The sequence below is a fragment of the Amphiura filiformis genome, chromosome 3 (genome assembly GCF_039555335.1).
Source record: "Amphiura filiformis chromosome 3, Afil_fr2py, whole genome shotgun sequence".
Classification (NCBI taxonomy): domain Eukaryota; kingdom Metazoa; phylum Echinodermata; class Ophiuroidea; order Amphilepidida; family Amphiuridae; genus Amphiura; species Amphiura filiformis.
In genome coordinates this window covers 54,398,241-54,418,963 of record NC_092630.1, presented here as the reverse complement: position 1 = coordinate 54,418,963, position 20,723 = coordinate 54,398,241, and the positions used below count along the sequence as shown (strand labels likewise).

General features: G+C 36.1%; 1 protein-coding gene and 1 long non-coding RNA gene across 2 annotated transcripts; both read left to right on the top strand.

Annotated features, from left to right (window-relative positions):
* Window positions 1–4,373: 4,373 nt before the first annotated feature.
* On the top strand, window positions 4,374–6,150 carry LOC140147714 (uncharacterized). The gene is made up of 2 exons (XR_011858393.1): window positions 4,374–4,485; window positions 4,948–6,150. It is a non-coding gene; the product is annotated as an uncharacterized lncRNA (long non-coding RNA).
* Window positions 6,151–6,905: 755 nt separating this feature from the next.
* LOC140148751 (sterile alpha motif domain-containing protein 12-like) lies at window positions 6,906–12,870 on the top strand. The gene is made up of 5 exons (XM_072170799.1): window positions 6,906–7,041; window positions 8,133–8,243; window positions 8,571–8,715; window positions 10,366–10,432; window positions 10,989–12,870. Exons 2-5 carry the CDS (start codon window positions 8,148–8,150, stop codon window positions 11,080–11,082), a joined length of 402 nt encoding a protein of 133 aa, XP_072026900.1. The 5' UTR covers window positions 6,906–7,041; window positions 8,133–8,147; the 3' UTR covers window positions 11,083–12,870.
* The last annotated feature ends 7,853 nt before the right edge of the window (window positions 12,871–20,723 follow it).

The following is a 20,723-nucleotide window of genomic DNA, read 5'->3' as shown; positions in this document are numbered from 1 at the left end:
TTATCCACAAAAATAGCCTGCCCTTACGAAAATGGCACGCAGTTTTTGAACGCATGCAGCATGCAAGCAGCACGTGTGCCGCACCGCATGCAGCACGCGTGCAGTTGGTAGCGTGCGGATGCGTATATTTGGAACGAGGCACGCATGCAGGGAAGCGTGCAGATGCTTGCTGCATGCGTGCAGGTCATGAGCGTGTGCAGTTTGCATGCAGCATGCAAATGCATTTGCGTGCACTGCATGCGTGCAGCACGTACTGGCCATATATATGCGAGACAAAATCATGAAAAAAAAATCAAAAATAATGGTTAACAGTGTATACTGTCCTTACAATTAGTCTTACATAACCTGGGTATCCATTTCACAATGAACCAAAATTGCCTAGCTTAATTTTATACAAGTCACTTATCTAACTTAACCTACCTGATTTTGAACCTGGGACCTTCTGCATGGGAGTCTGATGCTTTACCATTTGAGCTATTGGGGTATACACATTTGATTAAGTGTTTTAAGTTAATATAAGCAATATTTTGATGACTAAACCGGCCAAAGTGCATCATTTTATGAATATTGATCAAATTTACTTTTAATTTTGATAACATTCACTATAAAATTGTTGAATTTTGCTTTGATTTTTTGCAGTGCCAATTAACTGTTGATTCATGAATGGCATACCAACATTGGCCCAATATTGCAATGCCAACTATCGAAAAAGAAATGGCATTCCAACATTGGGCCAATGATGCAATGCCTACTATTGAAACAGGAATGGAATTCAACATTGGCCCAATGTTGCAATATCAACTTTCGAAACAGGAATGAAATTCCAACATCGGCCTAATGTTGCAATGCCAACTATCGAAACAGGAATGGCATTCCAACATTGGCCCAGTGTTCCAATGCCAACTATCAAAACAGGAATGGCATTCCAACATTGGCCCAAAGTTGAAATGCCAACTATCGAAACAAGAATTTGCTTGCCCTCCCCTCTAGACCTGCCAAAAATGCTTGCCCCCCCCCTGTTGGCCTGTCAAAATTGCTTGCCCCCCCTCTTTGTCTGCCAAAAAATCTTGGTCTGAAGGTTAAATACTTAGAAAATTTTGGTCCGAAGGCTAACTTATTTAGTCATTGTAAACATTTAAATATTTTCACTTCTAGATCATTGCCAAATTGTGACTTGATGTCAGTTGTGTAAAGGTGAATTAGTCATTGAAAATCCTGCATGCATGCAGCATTTTACCTTTACTGCTTCTGGAAACCCTGTATGCGTGCAGCATTCTAACTTTGTGATCTGGAAATCCTGCATGCATGCAGCAATATGCGTGCTGCATGCAAGATGCGTGCAATTTGCATGCAGTCCTACAGTCCGCACACAAGTGTAGTCTGCACGTAATTTGCGTACAGATTGGTAGTCTGCACGCAGGTTCTGCAAGCAAATTGTGTGCGCGGTGGATATTTGTGTGCGGTGCCTGCATGCACACAGCTGGTTCGCACGCATGAACACGCTACCAACAGGCCTTGCTTGCATGCTGCACACATCTGCACGTGTGCTGCACACTGCCGCACGCGTGCTGCATGCTTCCGCACACATTTTTCATTGCTTGCATTTTCGTAAGGGTGTTTAAGTAAAATTTCAAAGTTTAGGGGCCTGAGCTTTCGATCCTAGCAGGATCTTTATCAAAGGCAAAGTGACAAGACAACACACAAACATGCATATATATAGTGACATGGACATAAAGGAAAAGGAAATTAGCAAGACAATAGAAGACATAAGTGGTTCCTGGGAACTATCAATTGGGGCAGGAAGTGGGATGTCATGAATGGAGATGAGAGGGATAAGGAAATGAATGAAGACAATGGGCTGAATAGAAAAATGAAAATGTGTGGTAAAAATAAAAACTACAAAAACATAATACATGATGATGGAAGTAAAGGAAATAAAAACTAAAATAATAAAGTGGATGGAAAATATAAATAACAAAATAGGAAGAACAAAATTGGGGGGGGGGGGTTGGAATATTATGATAATGAAAACAAAGTTAATCGTTTCCCTCTTGGATGTTGAGACCATGTGGCTGGATGGTACGTAGGCGCTTCATCCAGAATTTCTCCCTGCTGGCACGGACGGTGTCAGGACGGTTACCTAAAGACTCAATCCCCTGAAGGATCATGTCAGAGATAGAGTGGTTGGGGAGGTTAAAGTGATCACCAACAGGGGTGTCAAGCTTCTTGGTGTTGACTGTGGACCGGTGTCCATAAAACCGCTTCTTAAGTGCATTCTTGGTTTCTCCCACATACTGTATACCACAAACTCTGCAAGAAATGAGATACACTACATTAGATGTGGTGCAGGTGATGTTGCCCCTGATCCTGTGGGAGGAATTGTTGGAATTACTGGTGACAGAATCCCCTTCTTGGATATGGTCCTTGCAAACAACACACCTGGAATCACATGTGACAGTACCCTGTTGTGTGGAAGGAATAGTATCAGAAAGAGGGGGGACTTCAGCTCTCACAAGAAGATCTCTAAGATTGCGGGGACGTCTGTAGGCCAGGATGGGGTTATCGGGAACCGCTCGTTGTAGCCGATCTGAGGTTTGAAGTATATGGTGATTGTCATTAGTGATGCTGCGGAGAGGAGGGAGGTTAGGATGAAAAGTGACCACAAGAGGGACTCTGGTATTGGTGTCTTGGCTTCTGGGCTTCTGCTTCAGTACATCTGACCTGGGAAGAGATTTGACCTTGTTGATGGCCTGCTGCACTTTGTGTGCGCTGTGTCCCCTAGTTGTAAGGTTCCTCTTGAGGTCCCTAGCATGCTGTGAAAAGTCAGAATCATTAGTACAAATGCGGCGGAGGCGGAGAGCTTGGCTGTATGCTATACCACTTTTACAATGTTGGGGATGGCAACTGGAAGAGTGTAGATACTGGTGACTGTCTGTGGGCTTGGTGTAGAGATCTGTAACAAGGGAGTCATTTTCCTTTCTGATGGTGACATCTAAGAAGTTGACCTGGTGGTGAGAAAGTTCAGATGTGAATTTAATAGTTCTGTGGAAGGAATTGACATGGTCAAGGAAAGTGTGAAGGCTGTCTTACAAGAATATTTTTAAATCTCACTGGGGGCTCGAACTCGGGAACCCTCGCACTGAAGTCTAATGCCATATCAACTGCGCTGACTTGTATGTGATACCGCTGACAGTGAAAGGTGGTTAGTTCACTCCTGTCATGGCTGACAGCTTGTGACTTCTGGGATGCGATGCCATAGATGATCTTCAACAAGCGCATAACAGTCTTATAGAGGACGCCTGCGAATTGCCTTAACTTGGTCAATTCATCGGGTCCTTGGCAGGCTTGCCTCCTCTTTCCTAACATGATGACCTGTTCCAAATTATCAATTTTTTGTTTTGTGATATGGCCATGGGCCACAGTATCTGCGTGTTTATGACACATATGGAAAGGTTTCTATACAAAAACGATTCTCTTATTTTCGTCCAAGAGCTCTCAAGCAAGCAGTGAATTGTCTCCGCACAGTCTTTGATTAAACTACACGGTTGAGTGGAGCTTCTAGCTGAGAAATGGGCATCTTTGATTGGTCGAAACCTCAAGTGTTCCTTTCATCCAATCAGATTTTTTTAAATATCAAACTAAAGCTAACACTTCCCGCTAAAACACTTTTCGTCACTAGGTCAACAGATAACGCAATTCAATGTTATAGTAAGGCGAATGTAGAAAATCTGTGGAAAACTACCTATCCAAGCACATTTTTTGACCAAAATGTATTTTTTTAAAGTCAAAACCTCAAGTGTTCCTTACAATATTTTTCACATTTTATGCCAGTAAGTGAAAAGGCACACGTATATTGTCCATTACACTAGTGTCACTAGAATGAGCAATGGCCAATTCTCTTTAAATTGCAAATTTTGTTACTATTTTCGCCTGTTTTGTCATACGGTAGTAAATTCAATGAACTATGACTTTAATGAGCGCTTACAAATTGATATGTAAATCGTTTGGTCATCCAATATATTTTAAATGGGCTACTTGTGTTGGATCTAAGATACTGGTGTTAGATCCAACACCATTGAATGCTAATGGAAAAATAGCTCCTTTTTCGTGTCCCGAAATTATTGTAAACGAACACAAAAAATGCAGCTTGGATGATTATTAATAAATCGACAGCAAGAATGAGAGCCCACGTTCCAAACATATGATGTTATTTTCTATTTAGTTGTAATGTAGAAAGAATAATAATCTAGAACGATTCTTATAAATGTATATTAACAAGGTACATACCATATTACCATTACATTGCTTCAATCAAACAAAGTCGGCGGTTACCAGTTTCTTTCCTTCTTTTCTTACATTTTTTAAAGTTCAATGATCCCAAATCGATTGATCCGAGGTTAATATCACAATCTTCGTCAATCTTGTTTATTTCAAATATCAATGGAGGATATTGATAATCAGGAAATTACATATGAAAGCGAACAGGCAAGTTCTTGAATTTTGTAAAATATGTTAAGTTTGGAAGATGTAAATGTTTTGAAAACACTTATTGTGTGCCTCGTTGTTTTCATTATCTTAAGCTTCATTGAATGATTGATGAGCTGCTGTGCAATAATTAAAAGCCCGGGAGTTTCTAAACGGCGTGCCAAAAATTACTTGTCCCCATCTCGGTCTGCCAAATTGCCCCCCCGCATCAAGCAGGAATTAGCAAATTTAAGTTCCGTATTATTTCCGTACTGTTTTCTCGTATGTTTTATTTTAAAACTGCACCATGGATGTGTGCCAAAAATTGCTTGCACCAATTTTACCATGCCTAGGGGTCATAATTATTGCGCAGCCCCTAAACACTCAGACCATTGAGTTTAGCTGAACTGATGCGAATACTACTGTAGTGTGTTGAGAGATATCCTTTTGCTAGTTACAAAAAGTTAATTTTTTTCTCTACAGAAGCAGGAAGATGGTGACATCATCATGGAAACACAAACACACGAAGTTGGAGCAGTGACTGTCGATGAGAAATTGAGAATTAAAATGCGATAAACAAAACCAAATGTTTCAGTAAATCCATACACCATATTCGATTATGTTTTAATAATACTATAATCGAAATATTTTATTCATTTTAGCTAGTATTGTTAACAAGCACCATATATTCATAGTCCAAAGGCGTAGAATAAATTTTTCAATTGTTGAAGCCATTCGTTTGTGTTCAACGACGCGACCCTGCTGTTCGAACCATGATGTCACTACACGAAAACGAAGTATTAAATAAGTCATTACCAAAAATGGCTTTAGGATGCCTCTGTCACAAAACATTACATTGGTTGAACGTCCCATTTCTACCCAAGTTTAATTTGCACGTCTCAGATTTTAGCAAAGGCAGACCCATGACCTAGTGCTTATTCCTTCCCAAAGCCAGCCATATGCCCCCATGTACTTTTGCTGTTCTCGGACGTTTTAAGGGGTGCTACACCCCTACCCAATTTTGTGCCTATTTTTGCATTTTTCTCAAAACTTATAGCGCATTGGGGACAAGTAAGATATGTATATTATAGGGGCAAGGACTACAACTACTGCGCTGGAAATTTTATTTCAGCACAGACAACAGTTGTGGAGTTACAGTCAAATATGAGGGAAAACCAATATTTGATCAATAAATCAATAACTACTTGCTTTGAGTTGCTGAATTTTCAGCACAGTACTTGTAGTCTTTGCCCTATAAATATACATATCTTACCTGTCACCAATGTGCTATAATTGTTGAGAAAAATGCAAAAAATAGGCACACAATTGGCCAGGGGTGTAGTACCCCCTTAAACACATCCTGTAATTTATTATTTCGCTGCTCCTGAACTTTGGAACAATTTACCATATAATGTAAAAAAACTCTAAGACTCTTGTACAATTTAAATCTTCCTTAAAAACACATTTGTTTACTGTAGCATTTTGTGACAATTGATTTATCTCATGTTTTACTTTGTTCATTTATATCACATGCATAAATTGTTTTTAGGTTGTATTGTGTAGGTATTGTTTGTTATTTGTTTATTCATGTTTTAAGCGCCAAGGGACTTCGGTGTAAAGCGCTATATAAGAGTCGTATTATTAGTATTATATTATTATTATTAAAAGGCCCGCCTTTTTGTGTGATTTGGCAGTGTTCCTGGTCTATTGATTTTGTGCTAATGCTGTTACGTAACCAAGTATATGGTATCATTGGTGGTTTGAAAGATAAATGTATATTCTTCATTTGATCATAAAGAAATTCCACCCAAATATTCAATATACGGGGTCAAAGGCCAAAGGTCAAAGGTCCGACAAAAAATCTTTGCACCCCCCCCTTTACACGAGCCAAATGTTTTGGATCCCAATTTGCTGTTTTCCTAAGCAGTTTTAGAGCGTTTTATTTAAAAGGCGTCCCATGAATATGTGCCAAAAATTCGCTCGCCCCCTCTCGGCTGACCAAAAATCACTTGCCATCCCCTTTCGGCTCATTTCTGCCCCCCCCCTCCCCAATTTTACCCTCCCCAGGGCTCATACATTTTGGACAGCCCTTACACGCCAATTGGTCAATCGTTGTCAAGACAGTTGAACAGCCAATCAGCATGATTCAAGACGTTTACTCTCCTGTACGCTCGGAGCACAGCACAGACCACGGAAGTAATATAAAATTAACTTTTGATAGAAAAAGGACAGAATCGGCCTTACGGCTTTTAAATTAAGGGATGAGGTCATGTACACTAAATACTCGGATAATTCCCTGATCGAATAAGATACCCAAATGCTGCTAAATTATTAATAATGTACTTTGTCACCTTTAAAGTTTTATCGTAAGTTACAATAACAAAAGTGATCTTTGACCAAATCGGTATCATTGTACGTGTCAATGGATATTCTGAAAAGACAAACAGTACATCATGCATAACAAAACTACAACGCACTGAGAAAGACAACGCATTGGAATGTATACATATAACTTATATATGTATATATAGCAACGGTATAACACGCAATTACAACTATTAACTTCAATCTATAGAGGTAAGATTTAATAATTTTAAGAATAGATTTTTATGCAAAACTTAACTAATTAGAAACTACGTGTATTACAGCCCGCATCCACAACTATAGAAATTTGGGATTCGAGTTATACCTGCATGTTTATGCTTAGCATATAATATTAAATATTAGAAAATATCCCTTGAAGTTGAAGTACGGACTGTCGCTACATAGGGCCTATACATGTAAGTATCTTAGCAAAAACCCTTAAATTTCCCTACGTTTTCTTTGTGAAACCTATATAATTGCTTTAAATGTGTATTTTGTGTTGCGACCCCCTCCCTTAATTTTCAATTATAAACGTCATGTACATGTATCGTTATATTTGGGACTAATGTATAGCTATGGGTCTCATCTATTCAGTGATACCAAAAAAGTACAAACATTTTCCACATAATGTCGCTATGACGTCATAATGTGAGGGCGCCAATGCAATTTTGGGAAATTCTGGCTATGTACAAAAGTATAGGCTAAATCTACTTTCGGCTAAAAATTCTACAAAAATGCGATTTTCACCGAATTTTCTCCTAAATATAAAAGGAAATGACTATTTTCATGTAACTAGCAAGTAAAAAGTTAGTAGCTCTTGAAATAATTTCACAAGAGCGAAATGAAAATTTCGCTCTCCCCTCTCTATGGTCATCTTTGATGGCCGGTCCTACCCCCGGGTAAGGTGATGGGGTAAAATTGTTATCACCGAAATGAGCGCACAGGATGTATCTACGATTAGCTTGGGTCGTTTGGGCGTAAACTCGTGCGTTTTTTATGACGGATAAGAAAAACAGGGGGGAAATTTGCGATTGGCACCTTCCTTTAGCCATATGTTTCAGACCATAATTAAGCTAATTTAAGGCCTTTTTAGTGTTAAAATGGGAAACTTCCAACGCATTTGTCCCGCTGATGTCATTTGTGGGAGCGAGGCAGCAGAACAACAGGATTACACACACAACTAACTACACAGAAAATGTTCATTAAAGTCAACATTGCAAAGTGTTTAACGTCTCATGAGCTAGACTGTATAGTTCTGTTCACCAAGTTTTTCAAGAACTTTTATTTAATATCATTTAATTTAGACAATCACAGTCACAATGTATGGACCAGCTGGGCAATACAGAACAAGAACAGCTTCCAACATATCAGGACGGTCTGAAGATTTAGACATCGATTTCAATGAAAATGAACAGGCATGTACTTTAATTTTGTAATTTTTATATTAAATATTATTATGCTTTAATTGAGTTCTTCTTTGTTGTACTTCGTGTTTGTCAGTTATTTTGTTTATCTCCTAATACTTCTATTTACAATGTAAGCATTAGAAATTAGAGCATCCGTGCATTATGTTGTTTTATAAGTTTTTCCAAAAACACTAATACGATCGACAATGATCGATATGGGCAAACTGTTATGGAACAATCCCGGGGAGAACAATGTTGAGGAAAGAAATTTAATGTTCTACGTTGATCATTGCACCGTTGATAACCTTGTCCCTCTTCTCATCATCTCATCATCAGGGTTTTGGTCCTAGTGGTCGGGTTAAGAAGTTACGTCGTCCTCTCCACGCATGGACCAAAGATGATGTCACCAAATGGCTACGGGTTTATCACAATCGGTACTTTCAACTTTACGAAGAGATATTTGAGCACCACGAACTCACAGGTAATCGTCACTTATAGATTTTCCAATGTACATTAGGTTACAATATAGGTATTATAGTTTCAGTTGGATGGAATATTACAAAGCAAACGCATAGTAACAATACTGTGTGAGGCTTTGTTTCCTAAATGAGAACAATAGTCTGCATATTGTTATGCAGCATTGTTATGTTAAATAATAGTATAACTCATTGCTGCTAATGTCAAACTTGTCAAAGTGATTGTGATTGTGATTGTGATTGTGATTGTGATTGTATCACACAAGTAAATGGGAGCATGATAGTGTCCGCTTCATTTACTTACGTCATCAGCCCACTGCCTTGAAAATTAATTTCGCTTCGAACGGAACGGGGGAAGAACACGTACGAGCCCGAACTTTACCAACATAATTTCTCTTTTTCAGGAGAAATACGCATAAAAGATTACAACGAGTGTCAACTTGTAATGTAATAATTATTCTCTTCGAATGGAGATAAACTGCAATAGATCTGCCCTTTAACCAATGTGTCTGTTTGACCAACATTTACCTGAAAAAGACGGTAATAACTCATTGTTACCGTGTGCAAAATAATGTATCCAGCATCACTCCTATTACAGTCAGAACGGTGGTCACCAGTTCTATTGTTATACATACGGTCATTTCAAATGTTTAGTTTTAGTTTTGGTTTTGGTCACGTGCTTTCCTATTATCCTGCCTAACCACTTGACTCACAAGATATCGAATTCTTTGTTTCTACCTTTTGTTAAAAACTGAACATTTGTATCAGGCAGATTCGGTTTTATCAGTTTCTTATAAGTGGTGTGAAGAAGAAAATTATTTGGTTTGAAGTTACCTGATCTAAGTATACAAAAGAAATTTTCAAATTTCGCAGCGCAATATTCACGAGGAGAGAAATCGAGCATGGCAATCTAAATTGAAAGACGTGGTTTACAAAATCGAATAAGCCATGGCTATTTTAACTGTGAAAATATATAGACCATCGAAATATTTGCATTCGACATTACAAAAGGGGCGACTATTGTAATTGTATAGGTGTTATAAACAAAATCGATTCATGTTCTTAATCCCATATACCAGAATCGATGGAAGGCCATTGACTTCCATAAAGCTAATGACTTTTACTGAAGCAATTTTTACTGAAAAAAAAAAAGATAGCGGGGAAACAGAGTATGTGTGTGTGTGGGGGTGTGTGGGGGGGTGTGTGGGGAGGTAAGGGCAGGAGAAAGAGAAACAGATGGGAGAGAGCATTGGAAATGAAAAGAGAAGGGGGAGGAGAGTTCGAGATAGAGGAGATATCGAATGTAGGGAAGGAGGGGGGAGAAGGAGACACTTAGGGAAGCGGTGATTACATAGGTGGGGGAGAGGGGAGTCTAGGTACCTCAGCTTGTCAAGAATTATCTTTTCATATGACAAAACTAATTTCTTAAGAGTTTGTTTCCGTTATTTCAAGATATAAAGCAATGTGACAGAAAACGTTTTTCCCTGTGCCCTGATATTAGTATAAAAGTTTAATTTATAGTAGAGGATCAAAGGGATCGAAACGTGACACAATTTTAAGAACGCCAAAGAAGGCCAGAAGTGTTTTGGCGAAGCTGAGAGGAGAAATTATTATCTTGCCAATGACTCTAAATGACCAGTGTTTAATAATTTCAGGCCGTGCTTTGCTCAGGATGAATTCTTCAAAATTGGAGAGAATAGGAATAGCTGATCCTGACCATAGGTAAATAAATATGATTATTTTGATGTTAATATTAGGGGCATATTTTTGCATATTTATTACGTTATTTGCATATTATTTTATCATAGCATAATTTGCTGCGCATTAAATTAGCACCAGTTTATTCTTATAGCGAAATAGATACAGTTTCCTTAAATTGTCAATGCTTCGGCATTTCATGCGGATTGATTGATTTTCTTCTATCTAAAACCGTATATTTTTCTTCTATCTAAAAACTGTATCTTTTTCATCTGTATCTATTTCAAAATATTATTGAAGAGATCTAATCTAGTTTGATTTTATTGACGGTTGTGGTGGTTGGACAATAAAATCACTATTATTGTTCGTGTGTACAGTGCACAATGGTAGATTTTGGATCCACTCTTGTATCTAGGGTCTTTGATATTGATCAATCAAATTGATCGTGTATGTGCCGCATAATGCACTTTTTATATCAATATAATCAAGGTAGTACAGGTTTGGTTTCATAGTAAAATGTTCATTTGTGTGATTTGCAATAGAGCACCCATTTCTTTCTTTTCGCTGTTTTGCATTTCAGGGAGGATCTTTTGTATCAGATTTTTCGCCTTCAAATAAAGCATCAGATGAAGCTACTTCAGAAGTTACAGATTCAAGACAATGACCCAGAATGATAAACAATTACAGATAGAAAGTAACGAATGACAAAACAGTTGACCCTGTGAAAATCCGACAAATAAACCATTGTTCCATACATATGGGGCAAGTTGGCAGAACTTTTATTTACGTATGGAAGTTGGAATTATTGTGCAAAAAACAGCACCACGTTAAGGGTAAGATTTAACTTCCGAGACATTGGGAGATACATTACACCTTTAGTCTTCAAAGGTTTCGATGTCAAACTATTGTTAATTCAAAGTTATTTATGCCGTGCACCACTGGTATTATAAATTCCTCTCTAGCGAACTTTTTGTTCATCTTCAAGATGCTCGACAGAGTTGTGGCTGCTCAGGTGAAGACTTATCAAAGCAATGATTTATTTTCCAGTGCACATTCCTATATCGCTGCCATCATTCAACCATGACTGGTTTATTATGACGATCTACTCCTCGCCGTTGACGAATGGCAGGAAGCAGTTCTTGTTCATTTAGACTATTTGGCAAGATTCGACACAAAAGATCAAGGTGTATCAGCGACTGAAGAGAGGATATGGTATCGGAGGAACTGTTCTAAAATGGTGTGTTTCTTACCTAGAAATCGTGTTAAAGCAGTCGTGCTGAAAATGCTATTTCAGATGCGTTTCCACTGCCATGGGGTGTTCCACAAGAGTCTGTCAAAGGACCATTATACTTTCTGTTACGATGCACAATTATACCTATACTCAGTTATTCTTAAACCGTCTAAACACAAGGGATAGACTTTAAGCATGTGTTCGTTCATGGGCAATTCATAATAAGCTTATTGTGACGGGACCGAGCGTCTGGACGGTTGCATTGCGTTAGCAATAGTAGTTGAAGAGTGGGTATACTAGAAGCTAGACTTAATCTCGCAATTTCTTAAGATGATATTTACTTATTATTCATTGATGTGCAACATGATATGAACATGTCACAAATAATCTGATATATTGTTACGAGTGTACTGACTCAAGGCCAAAATCACCTCTTACCCAAACTCACACGAATGTACAACTCAAATACACTGTTTGATTAAGCTAACAAAATCTAAGTCTTTAATTGAAAGCAAAGTATGATTGGTACAATATATGACAACAAATGCACATACAAAAGTAATCAAATAATGATAATCACTCTTTTAACTAATTAGTACTTAGCCAGCATTCTTCTTCTTGAAGATAACATAGAGTTCTTGCAATGTTCTGGACAGCTGATGTATATATGGTCGAATCCAACCAAAAGTGTCCACGGGCCAAAAATAAAAGTCCGAAATAAAAATGTCTCCACAATTTTTTCCTTTTGCCCATTGATTGATGACATATTGGCCTTATAGGAACCAAAAGTGCCATTACTAATCTTGAAAAATAAATCCAGGACGTGTGATAGTAAATGTGATATCAAAACCCAATGTTACCTACGAATACCACTAGGATGCTTTCACTATCGCAATACTAATCAACCTAAAACAAATGGAATATTCCCATTAACGCTTTTTTCGTATAATGTAGACCACAGGGTGTCAGGAAAATGCTAGCTCAACCAGAAAATATTTGTTTTTATTTGTATAACGCGATCAATATGATCTTAGTCAATTTATGCTAGTTTATTTTTGAAAATGAAGTTTAGGTCAGTTTCTGTATTTTATTTATCAAATGAGTATGAATCAATTTACACATTGTACAAGAACGAGTAGGATATATGTTTTCAAGAATATTAGGAATTATAAGCATACACCTAACGCTTTATACAATGAAAAGGTGAACAAACCCGGGTATTCGTAGGTAACATGAGCGATTTAACAATATCTATATTGAGTTTAGAGGTTTAAAGTTTGCTATTATGGTAATGAATTAATAAAATGGTAGTTTTAGATCTCTTTCAGATGGTACGTCCAAATGAATAAATGCTATTACCTTAGATCAAACATTTTTGATGCTTTTAGCAAGATTTTGACCACTTCATTTTGATATACAAGTAGTTAATCAGCAATTTTACATAATAAATAATTGTTGAATGAATCCGTATATGGGTAATAATAGTGTCCTGGGGTACCGCTTAAAGTTTTTGACAATTAATTTCCATTGGTAGCGACACTTCATTACACATGTCATGTATTATGCTGTATTCGTAAGTAACATTTCAGTATTTGTAGGTAAGAATTAGACTTTTGGTGGATATCCCAATCAAAACTTCATTTTATAAAGCACTTTGAATGTATCATTTTCTTTATGTGCGTTTATTGATACTTTAGACCCTATCATGTATTAATAATGTCGGTTCACAGCGGTTGAAAGAGTATTGAAGTAAGAAACAAAGGCACTAAAGTGACTTTAATTTGCTTAATTGCACACAACTCGCTTAAAACCGTTATTGCAGACTTGTGAAGTCCATCTTGGAGTCAGTTACGTCTTGTGGCCTTTCGTTTGAGGGCAACTACAATTAGCTTTATACCAGGGTCCATCATTATGTTGTCTAGATCATGAGACAATGAGAACAGTCGTTTTTCCATGGTATTCGTAGGTAACCTTAGCGAAAACGTCAAAAGTTACCTTCGAATAAATCAATTTGGACACAAATTACTCAGACACCAGAAGGTCGGTAAACATTTAAAATGAAGCACACATGACAGTTGACAAATCCAAGTATTTATCCCCTTCTAATCTTCTTTGAATCTGATTTTTCTTTCAAATGAGCAGACCGTCGTCTATTTCAGTACATATTTTTCAACAATTAAGCCGTATTCAGTTTTGCATGGTGGGCATGTATGTGAATTCGCAACTTTCATTGACATATGATTTGATAGCAAACATACAGGCCTTCGTTATGTACCAATATGGGCATTGGCATGAGTGTCGGTGTTTCACAATACTGTCATGATGTCAAATTGTATTCGTAGGTAACATTCGGTTACCGAAATTTACCTACGAATACTTGCTTTTATTGTTGACATCTCAGTAATATTTAAACGCAGGCTATTGAAACTTGGTAGAAATAAAGAGTGTATTACCCTGCACCTATTGCTTAACTATTGTTTACTATTCTCTCACTTTGTGGAAATGACACAGCTTTTAACATGTATTCGGAGGTAATGCATATTTTTTACCAAACCTACCTTTGTGCCATTTAGAATTTCTGGCAGCTAAACACAATAATAAAGATGCCTGAATGCAATGCATTTCAGTATTGGACATATCAAAGCTTGTATTAATTGCGCATTTATTAGTGATTTCCATTTTTAAAGATATATCTAGTGCTATGAAAAATTGTATTCGTAGGTAATGTAAAAAATACCACTCAAAAAATGATCACAAAAATTCATATAATTATGTACAAATATGTGAAAAATTGAACAGGCAATCTTTGAATACACGCCTTTCAGGAAATCAATTTAGATTCAATCCAATGACTTCTTTTCATAACTGATTTAGACGTTTTTAAAAATACTTTAAGAAATATTTTGAAAAAATGGGTAAAAATAGCATGTTTTGGGGTCTCTGTGTCTAAGTTTTTCACAGAAGGGGTCTTATTATATATGGCGCGAAGCGTATGATCAAGGCGAATAAACACAATACAAAAATGAATGCCAATTGATTAATATTTTTAAGTTATGGCCCTGAACATGCCGTGTACACTTTTCGTTGGATTCGACCATATCCTTATTCTCTTGTCCTGCAAAAATCAGCGAAGTCCTATGTACACTTGCACTTATGAATATCCTTGCGTAGAAAATTCTCACACAAAAATGGTGCTGCTTACTCAGTCCAAAGAATAACCTCCTTGCGCTGCTTTCTCCAAACATTTATCTCCTTGCCCTACTTTCTCCAAATATTTATCTCCTTGTGCTGCTTTCTCCAAACATGTATCTCCTTGCGCTGCTTTCTCCAAATATTTAACTCCTTGCGCTGTTTTGTCCAAATATGGTGTTTCTTTCACCAATCACTCTTTCTCCAGGGAACAGGCTTTTTCTGCATTGCTCCACTGTATTTGACAGATGTGTTGTTTTATAAACCCAGCAAACTCCAGCAATTCGACAGAAGAACTTTAATCCTTTAATGAGGAAGAGCACATTTGTGTACTCATAAATCTCCTTCGTTGCTGTATTAAAATAGCTCAATTATTGGCTATGTAAACTGGTTAAAATGTACTTCTTTTTTGAAGCACGAAGACCAACACACACATGTGGAGTTTTACAATCTCCCATGACATTCTGCAAAGTCCAAACTCAAGCCTCCAGGTTTTATGGTGTAAGGCCCATGAAATTTATGCAGGCTAAAATCTGTATGTCAAATGTTTTGTGGAAAATCAGCCACCCCTCACAAATTTTGGTACAGTCCAGTGAGTTGTGAAGATGCTGAAATTGTGATGTCATCACTCTACTGAATGGCATCACTGATTACATTTCGTCCTTGCATTACAGGTATGTGCAAATTATTTGATTATTTTAATTAAAGTAGTTTAATTGTGATTCTTATCATTAAAATGGATAAGGATATTCTGACAGATGATTTTGAACTATTGATATGGTAAATTTGGAAACATAGTATGTCATTACTGATATATCTATTTCAAAGTGTTCAGAAGTTTATGTTTGCTACATTATAACTTAAGTTGGAAGTTGATCACTCATGATTAAGTCTCAGGACCAAAAGTATAAAAGAAATAATATATCAGTACATGATGTACTTAACAAATTTAGGACATGCTTCAAATGATGTTAATATTATTTACTTATGTATAAAGTCATTTCATGTCAGTCAGAAAACTAATACTAGTCTTAATATGAACATGAACATGTAGGCCTTATAACATGCTGGAGCTCTCGATAGAGTATTATTACACAGGCCTAATATTTAAGAAAACGAATAACTATGCAAAGTTACTTTTTAATAAGATTGGATTTTAACAACCAGTTTATATAGATATTTTGGACCAACATCAAATTGTGAGTTTCCATTATAGTGAAAGCAAAACTTAGTAAAAAGTAATATGAAACATAAAAAGATGCTATTTATAGATAGGTGTGGTTAATGCCACATAGGTAAGTAGAAGTAAATTGGGAGTATTAAGCACCCAAAATTAGGTGTATTATCTAAGGAATTGTCCGTAAGTTTAAGCAGTCATGCATAGTGAAGCACCAGTAAAACAGAATAGTGTTGCCATTTAATACACCCAAGGTGCATTGTTACACCCAGAAAGTATTAAGAGTAGCCCAAGGTCTTTCTATTGTAAGTGATTCAGAAGTTTAGAAATCTCCTTTTGTGGCAAGATAATTGTATCAAAGCATTGGCTGACTATTTTGAAAAGAGGTTTTTCAAGTCAAATAAGAGATTTGCATTTTAACCTACCATGACTAGTATGCATTCTAATATACAGATACATTTTGTGCTCTACATGTATAATATTTGGCTATTTTAAGGGAGGTGTAATGAGCGAACCGTGGTTTGGATTCCAGAGGGAGGGTGTCTGTAAGAGGCACAGCCATCAGAAAATGCATAACTGAGATCGCGCGCCAAATAAACTTACTGCAGTAATTTTCCAAGTCTTAAAAAAAAATAGACATAGGTGGGAATCGAACCCGGCACCTTCCGTTTCTGAATCAACAGATAGTATCACTAAGCCAACTTCCTATCTGCACTAAAACCGGTGATATTAATTCTAGATAATGTTTAACGGAAAAAATCAATAATATAACCGGGCTTTATGAGGTCTGTTGATGTTGGTCTGGGGAATTAACTCTGGTAGAGACTTGATGACTATAAAATACGAACTTAATATTCCCTTTGCTTGAGTATGATATTTATTTGAGATCCTTCTTCTTCAACTTCGAAAACTTAACTAACTCTCAAACACATTTCTTAACCCACATCACTTACATCCAACTTAACCATCCAATCATCATGTAGGAAACCATCACTTTCCTAGAACTCATCTCTATTGTTTTACCATGATACATTAACCTTGCTTGTACTATTAATCTTAAGAAGATGATGGGTAGCTTCCTTTAAGAAATCATTCAAAACCACCTTATGAATGATATACAATTTTGTACTCGGAAAAGGATGAAAGTAACATTTGTTCTCTGGACGTCATCAGGGCGATGGCCTAGATTGTGGTTGTTCATAATCACTTAAAGAATTCCTTAATTACTAAAAGAATGTCATAATTATGCCAGGTAAGTCATGAAAACCAAAGTTGACTGACCATCGTGATTATTACTCATCAATCATCAAGGTTGCAAACATAGGAAAACATATACATTTCTAAACCATGTTAATTAACTATACAAAATAATTAGTAATCATTATCATAACCAATATATAAACAAAACAAAACAAAAGTAATAACAAACAGTTTCTTTGGCCTATGATATATGCCAAAACTCTGAAGCACTGGTATCAGGAAGTATAGCATAACTTCTATTATGAATTGAAGAAAACACAATGTAATAAAGAATTGTTGACGTAGATTTGTGAAAGTTGTGATCTGATCATACCCTAGCAAGGTCAAACAATGGTTGACTTTGTTTGACCCTACTAGTACTAATCAAGTGCTTTGCTGTACTTTTAGGACATTATATTTGTGTTAACTACTTATAAAAACTTGTTTTGGTTAGTAACTTTGTTAAGGGGTGAAGTCATCCTTTGACTTCACAAAAAGAATTATAATACTATTCCACCTTATACAAATGATGTAATATGCCCAATTGAGCAGGACAGATTTACTATAATAATCATAATCAACTTTAGTCTACTTTACATACCAACATCCGTTTAACCATGTTAACAATGGGTTGATCAAATCAGATACACCTTGTCATCTTAAACATGTTAAGGCTGGTTATTGCATAGTATTTAAAAGTAACAATCTGGCTGTTTGTTACTTTTTACATAATATTTATATAATTCCTCAATGATCTGACTTACTGGTTTGGTTTTAAAACACAAACTTCATGGGTTCACCACCTTTGATTGAACCATTTTAATATTTGACATCTTCATCTGCTCATTAATACACACTATAATATTTTCATTATAATTTTACATGTTCATCTGAATACTACATGTACACTTTCATAAAAATTTCTCATATGATTTCTTGATTCGGCTCATTATAAAAAAAATCATCGCTTATGTATAACCTCGCAAATTATAATACAGAAAATAACAACTTCTACTGGTTGTTTATAATTATTGACATAAAGAAGGACTGATTGAGTTTTTCACTAGAGATTGCTAGCTATACAACCTCTAAACACACAACATTACAACAACTATTCAAAGCAAGCATAATGAAGCATGGGGACATTTTCAAACAGAACTGTGTCAACACTTTTTATAATTAACATTTTTAATATAATTTATATGCTAATCGACCTAGAATCCGTTTTTGGCATTCACTATTAAACAATACTTTGGCTGCTATACATGTACAAAATGCTTTTATTCTAATTTCCAAGTTGTTCGATATTTGCACTTTCTCCACTCTGGGGAGAAGTTATCATTGAACAAAATTTTCATCATTTATATCAGCTTCAGATTTATAGTTACACTTTGATAATATTTCTTCATTTCTTTTCATGTATCATATCAAACTTCAATACTTTCAGACTTCTGTTTCTCACATTGCAACAGGATTAGGTATGTTATTTGGCTTCAATAGCCGGGATACATCCGGATCCAATTCCTGTCAAGGGAAAACTGGCCTTCGACTATTTAGGCCTATATTAGAAATTCATCACAATTTTTTTTTCTGAGAAATTCATCACATTTTTTTTGCTTTCTTTGTACATGCTTTTACAGATTCATATTGGATGTGCAGCTACTGATCAGCAAGTTAACCATAACTCTGAATTTATTATATAATAATCCAAACATAGTATTATGTTGAATACCAAAGACATATTATCAACTCCATATAAATTTTTGTCTAAAAGAAATTATAAATTACTAGTAGTTTTTCTAGGCCCTATGCTGGAAAAATAAAGCAGCATAAGAAAAGTAACAGACGCACGGTTTCGAACAAGCGACGATCAGAACAGCAACGAAGAAACGGGCCACAACGCCTTAGACCGCGCGGCCATAGCAGCACACAGTCCTCTGAATGTCAAAAAAATATATTAACCTTTAACGTTACGCAATATTGGAACATGACACGGGCACATGTCTGCGGGTAAAGATACTGCATGATAGAAAGGCGTGCAAAGGGTCTATCCCTGAAGTTAATGATCATTGACATGTAACCAATTCTTTGTATACCAGCCGAATACCAGCTACAGTCAACCTATACAAAGAAGTATATTATTAGGCATTGACGCAATCATGAATGCGGGAAGTATAAAACCATAGTCGCCACTCGTGCACTTGTTTGAGTCCACAGGAATTCCGAAAACAGTCTTCAACCCCGAATTCAGAGGTCGAGTTTGGGTTGTTACATGCAAATTCAAACTAATTATATCATGAAAAAACCCACCAAGAGGACTACGATACTTATTCAAAGCCAATCTACATTCTGTTATTTACAAAAGCCGACGATCAAAGTAAAATTATAAAAGGAGCAAGACCAGATATCAACGTTAAATCACGGTAAGCCTAAAATCGAATCGAAAATGCCAAAATGCAGTCACAAAATTTATAATATTACTAAATACCACAACGAATTGTAACGTAGGTATGCAGAAAAGAGTTGTATTAGCAATAACAAAGTATGTGCAAAAAGATTTGTCTTTGGCATGTCGCTTTTTTGAAATATCGCCAAAAATATGAAATTTTGGAAAAACGCCCCAAAATTTAAAACAAACACGAACCTTCCAAAATAGATATATATTAGCACTCGGCGGCCCAGTCACTACCTGTCGCTGTGATTTGGGGTAACTCGTTGCTTCCCTTCTCCAGATACCTGTACTTCAAGGTCACTCATACCCCATGCCTTAAGGGATTTTTGATATATAACAGTCCTCGAAGTAAATTATATAAATCTAATGATATATTCTTAAAGTGTATATAGCAGGGAGGAAAAGCCGACGGTCAATTTTTTTTGGTGTTTTGGGAAAAAAAATCCATATCTTCAATACGAAAGGTCAAAATTTTCAATTGATCGTCGGCTTTTCATCCCACCTACATACACTTTTAGTATAAATCATCAGATTTATAAAGTTTACTTCAAGTACTGTTAAATATCAAAAATATCAATTTTTAATGATTTGCCATAAAATGTGTATTAAATTGCGAATTTCAAAAATCAAAATTATTTGATATCAGAATGACATTCTTCGTATTCAGAATGCAATTCGATATGTCTGATGTGCTCTAATGTCCCAAAATAAATACTGTCTAAACGTTCATACCCCAGCCCTTAAGGAAGTGAAGATTTTATAACTAAAGAAATATTATCTAGAAAACCATTGAACATGAAGAAACAAAATGTAAACCTGTTCTTCCTAATTTAAAGATGCATATTTAATGTATACAAAAGGCCTAATTATTCTTAAACATTACATTTAGTTATGAGATTTGTGAACAGGAAAATAGGCCAAGTGAGTGATTATGATTATCAAAAATATTAACAAAAGAAAGTTATCTATTAATTAAAACATTGACTTAATTGGCAACAAATCATGATTAGTATGCTTAAGCTGAAGT

Bases quoted from the DNA above. Each gene is read 5' to 3' on its own strand.
- LOC140148751 (XM_072170799.1), top strand. From the start codon at position 8,148: ATGTATGGACCAGCTGGGCAATACAGAACAAGAACAGCTTCCAACATA. The intron at 8,244-8,570 runs GCATGTACTTTA...TCTCATCATCAG, and splicing joins ATTTCAATGAAAATGAACAG to GGTTTTGGTCCTAGTGGTCG. The intron at 8,716-10,365 runs GTAATCGTCACT...TAATAATTTCAG, and splicing joins TGAGCACCACGAACTCACAG to GCCGTGCTTTGCTCAGGATG.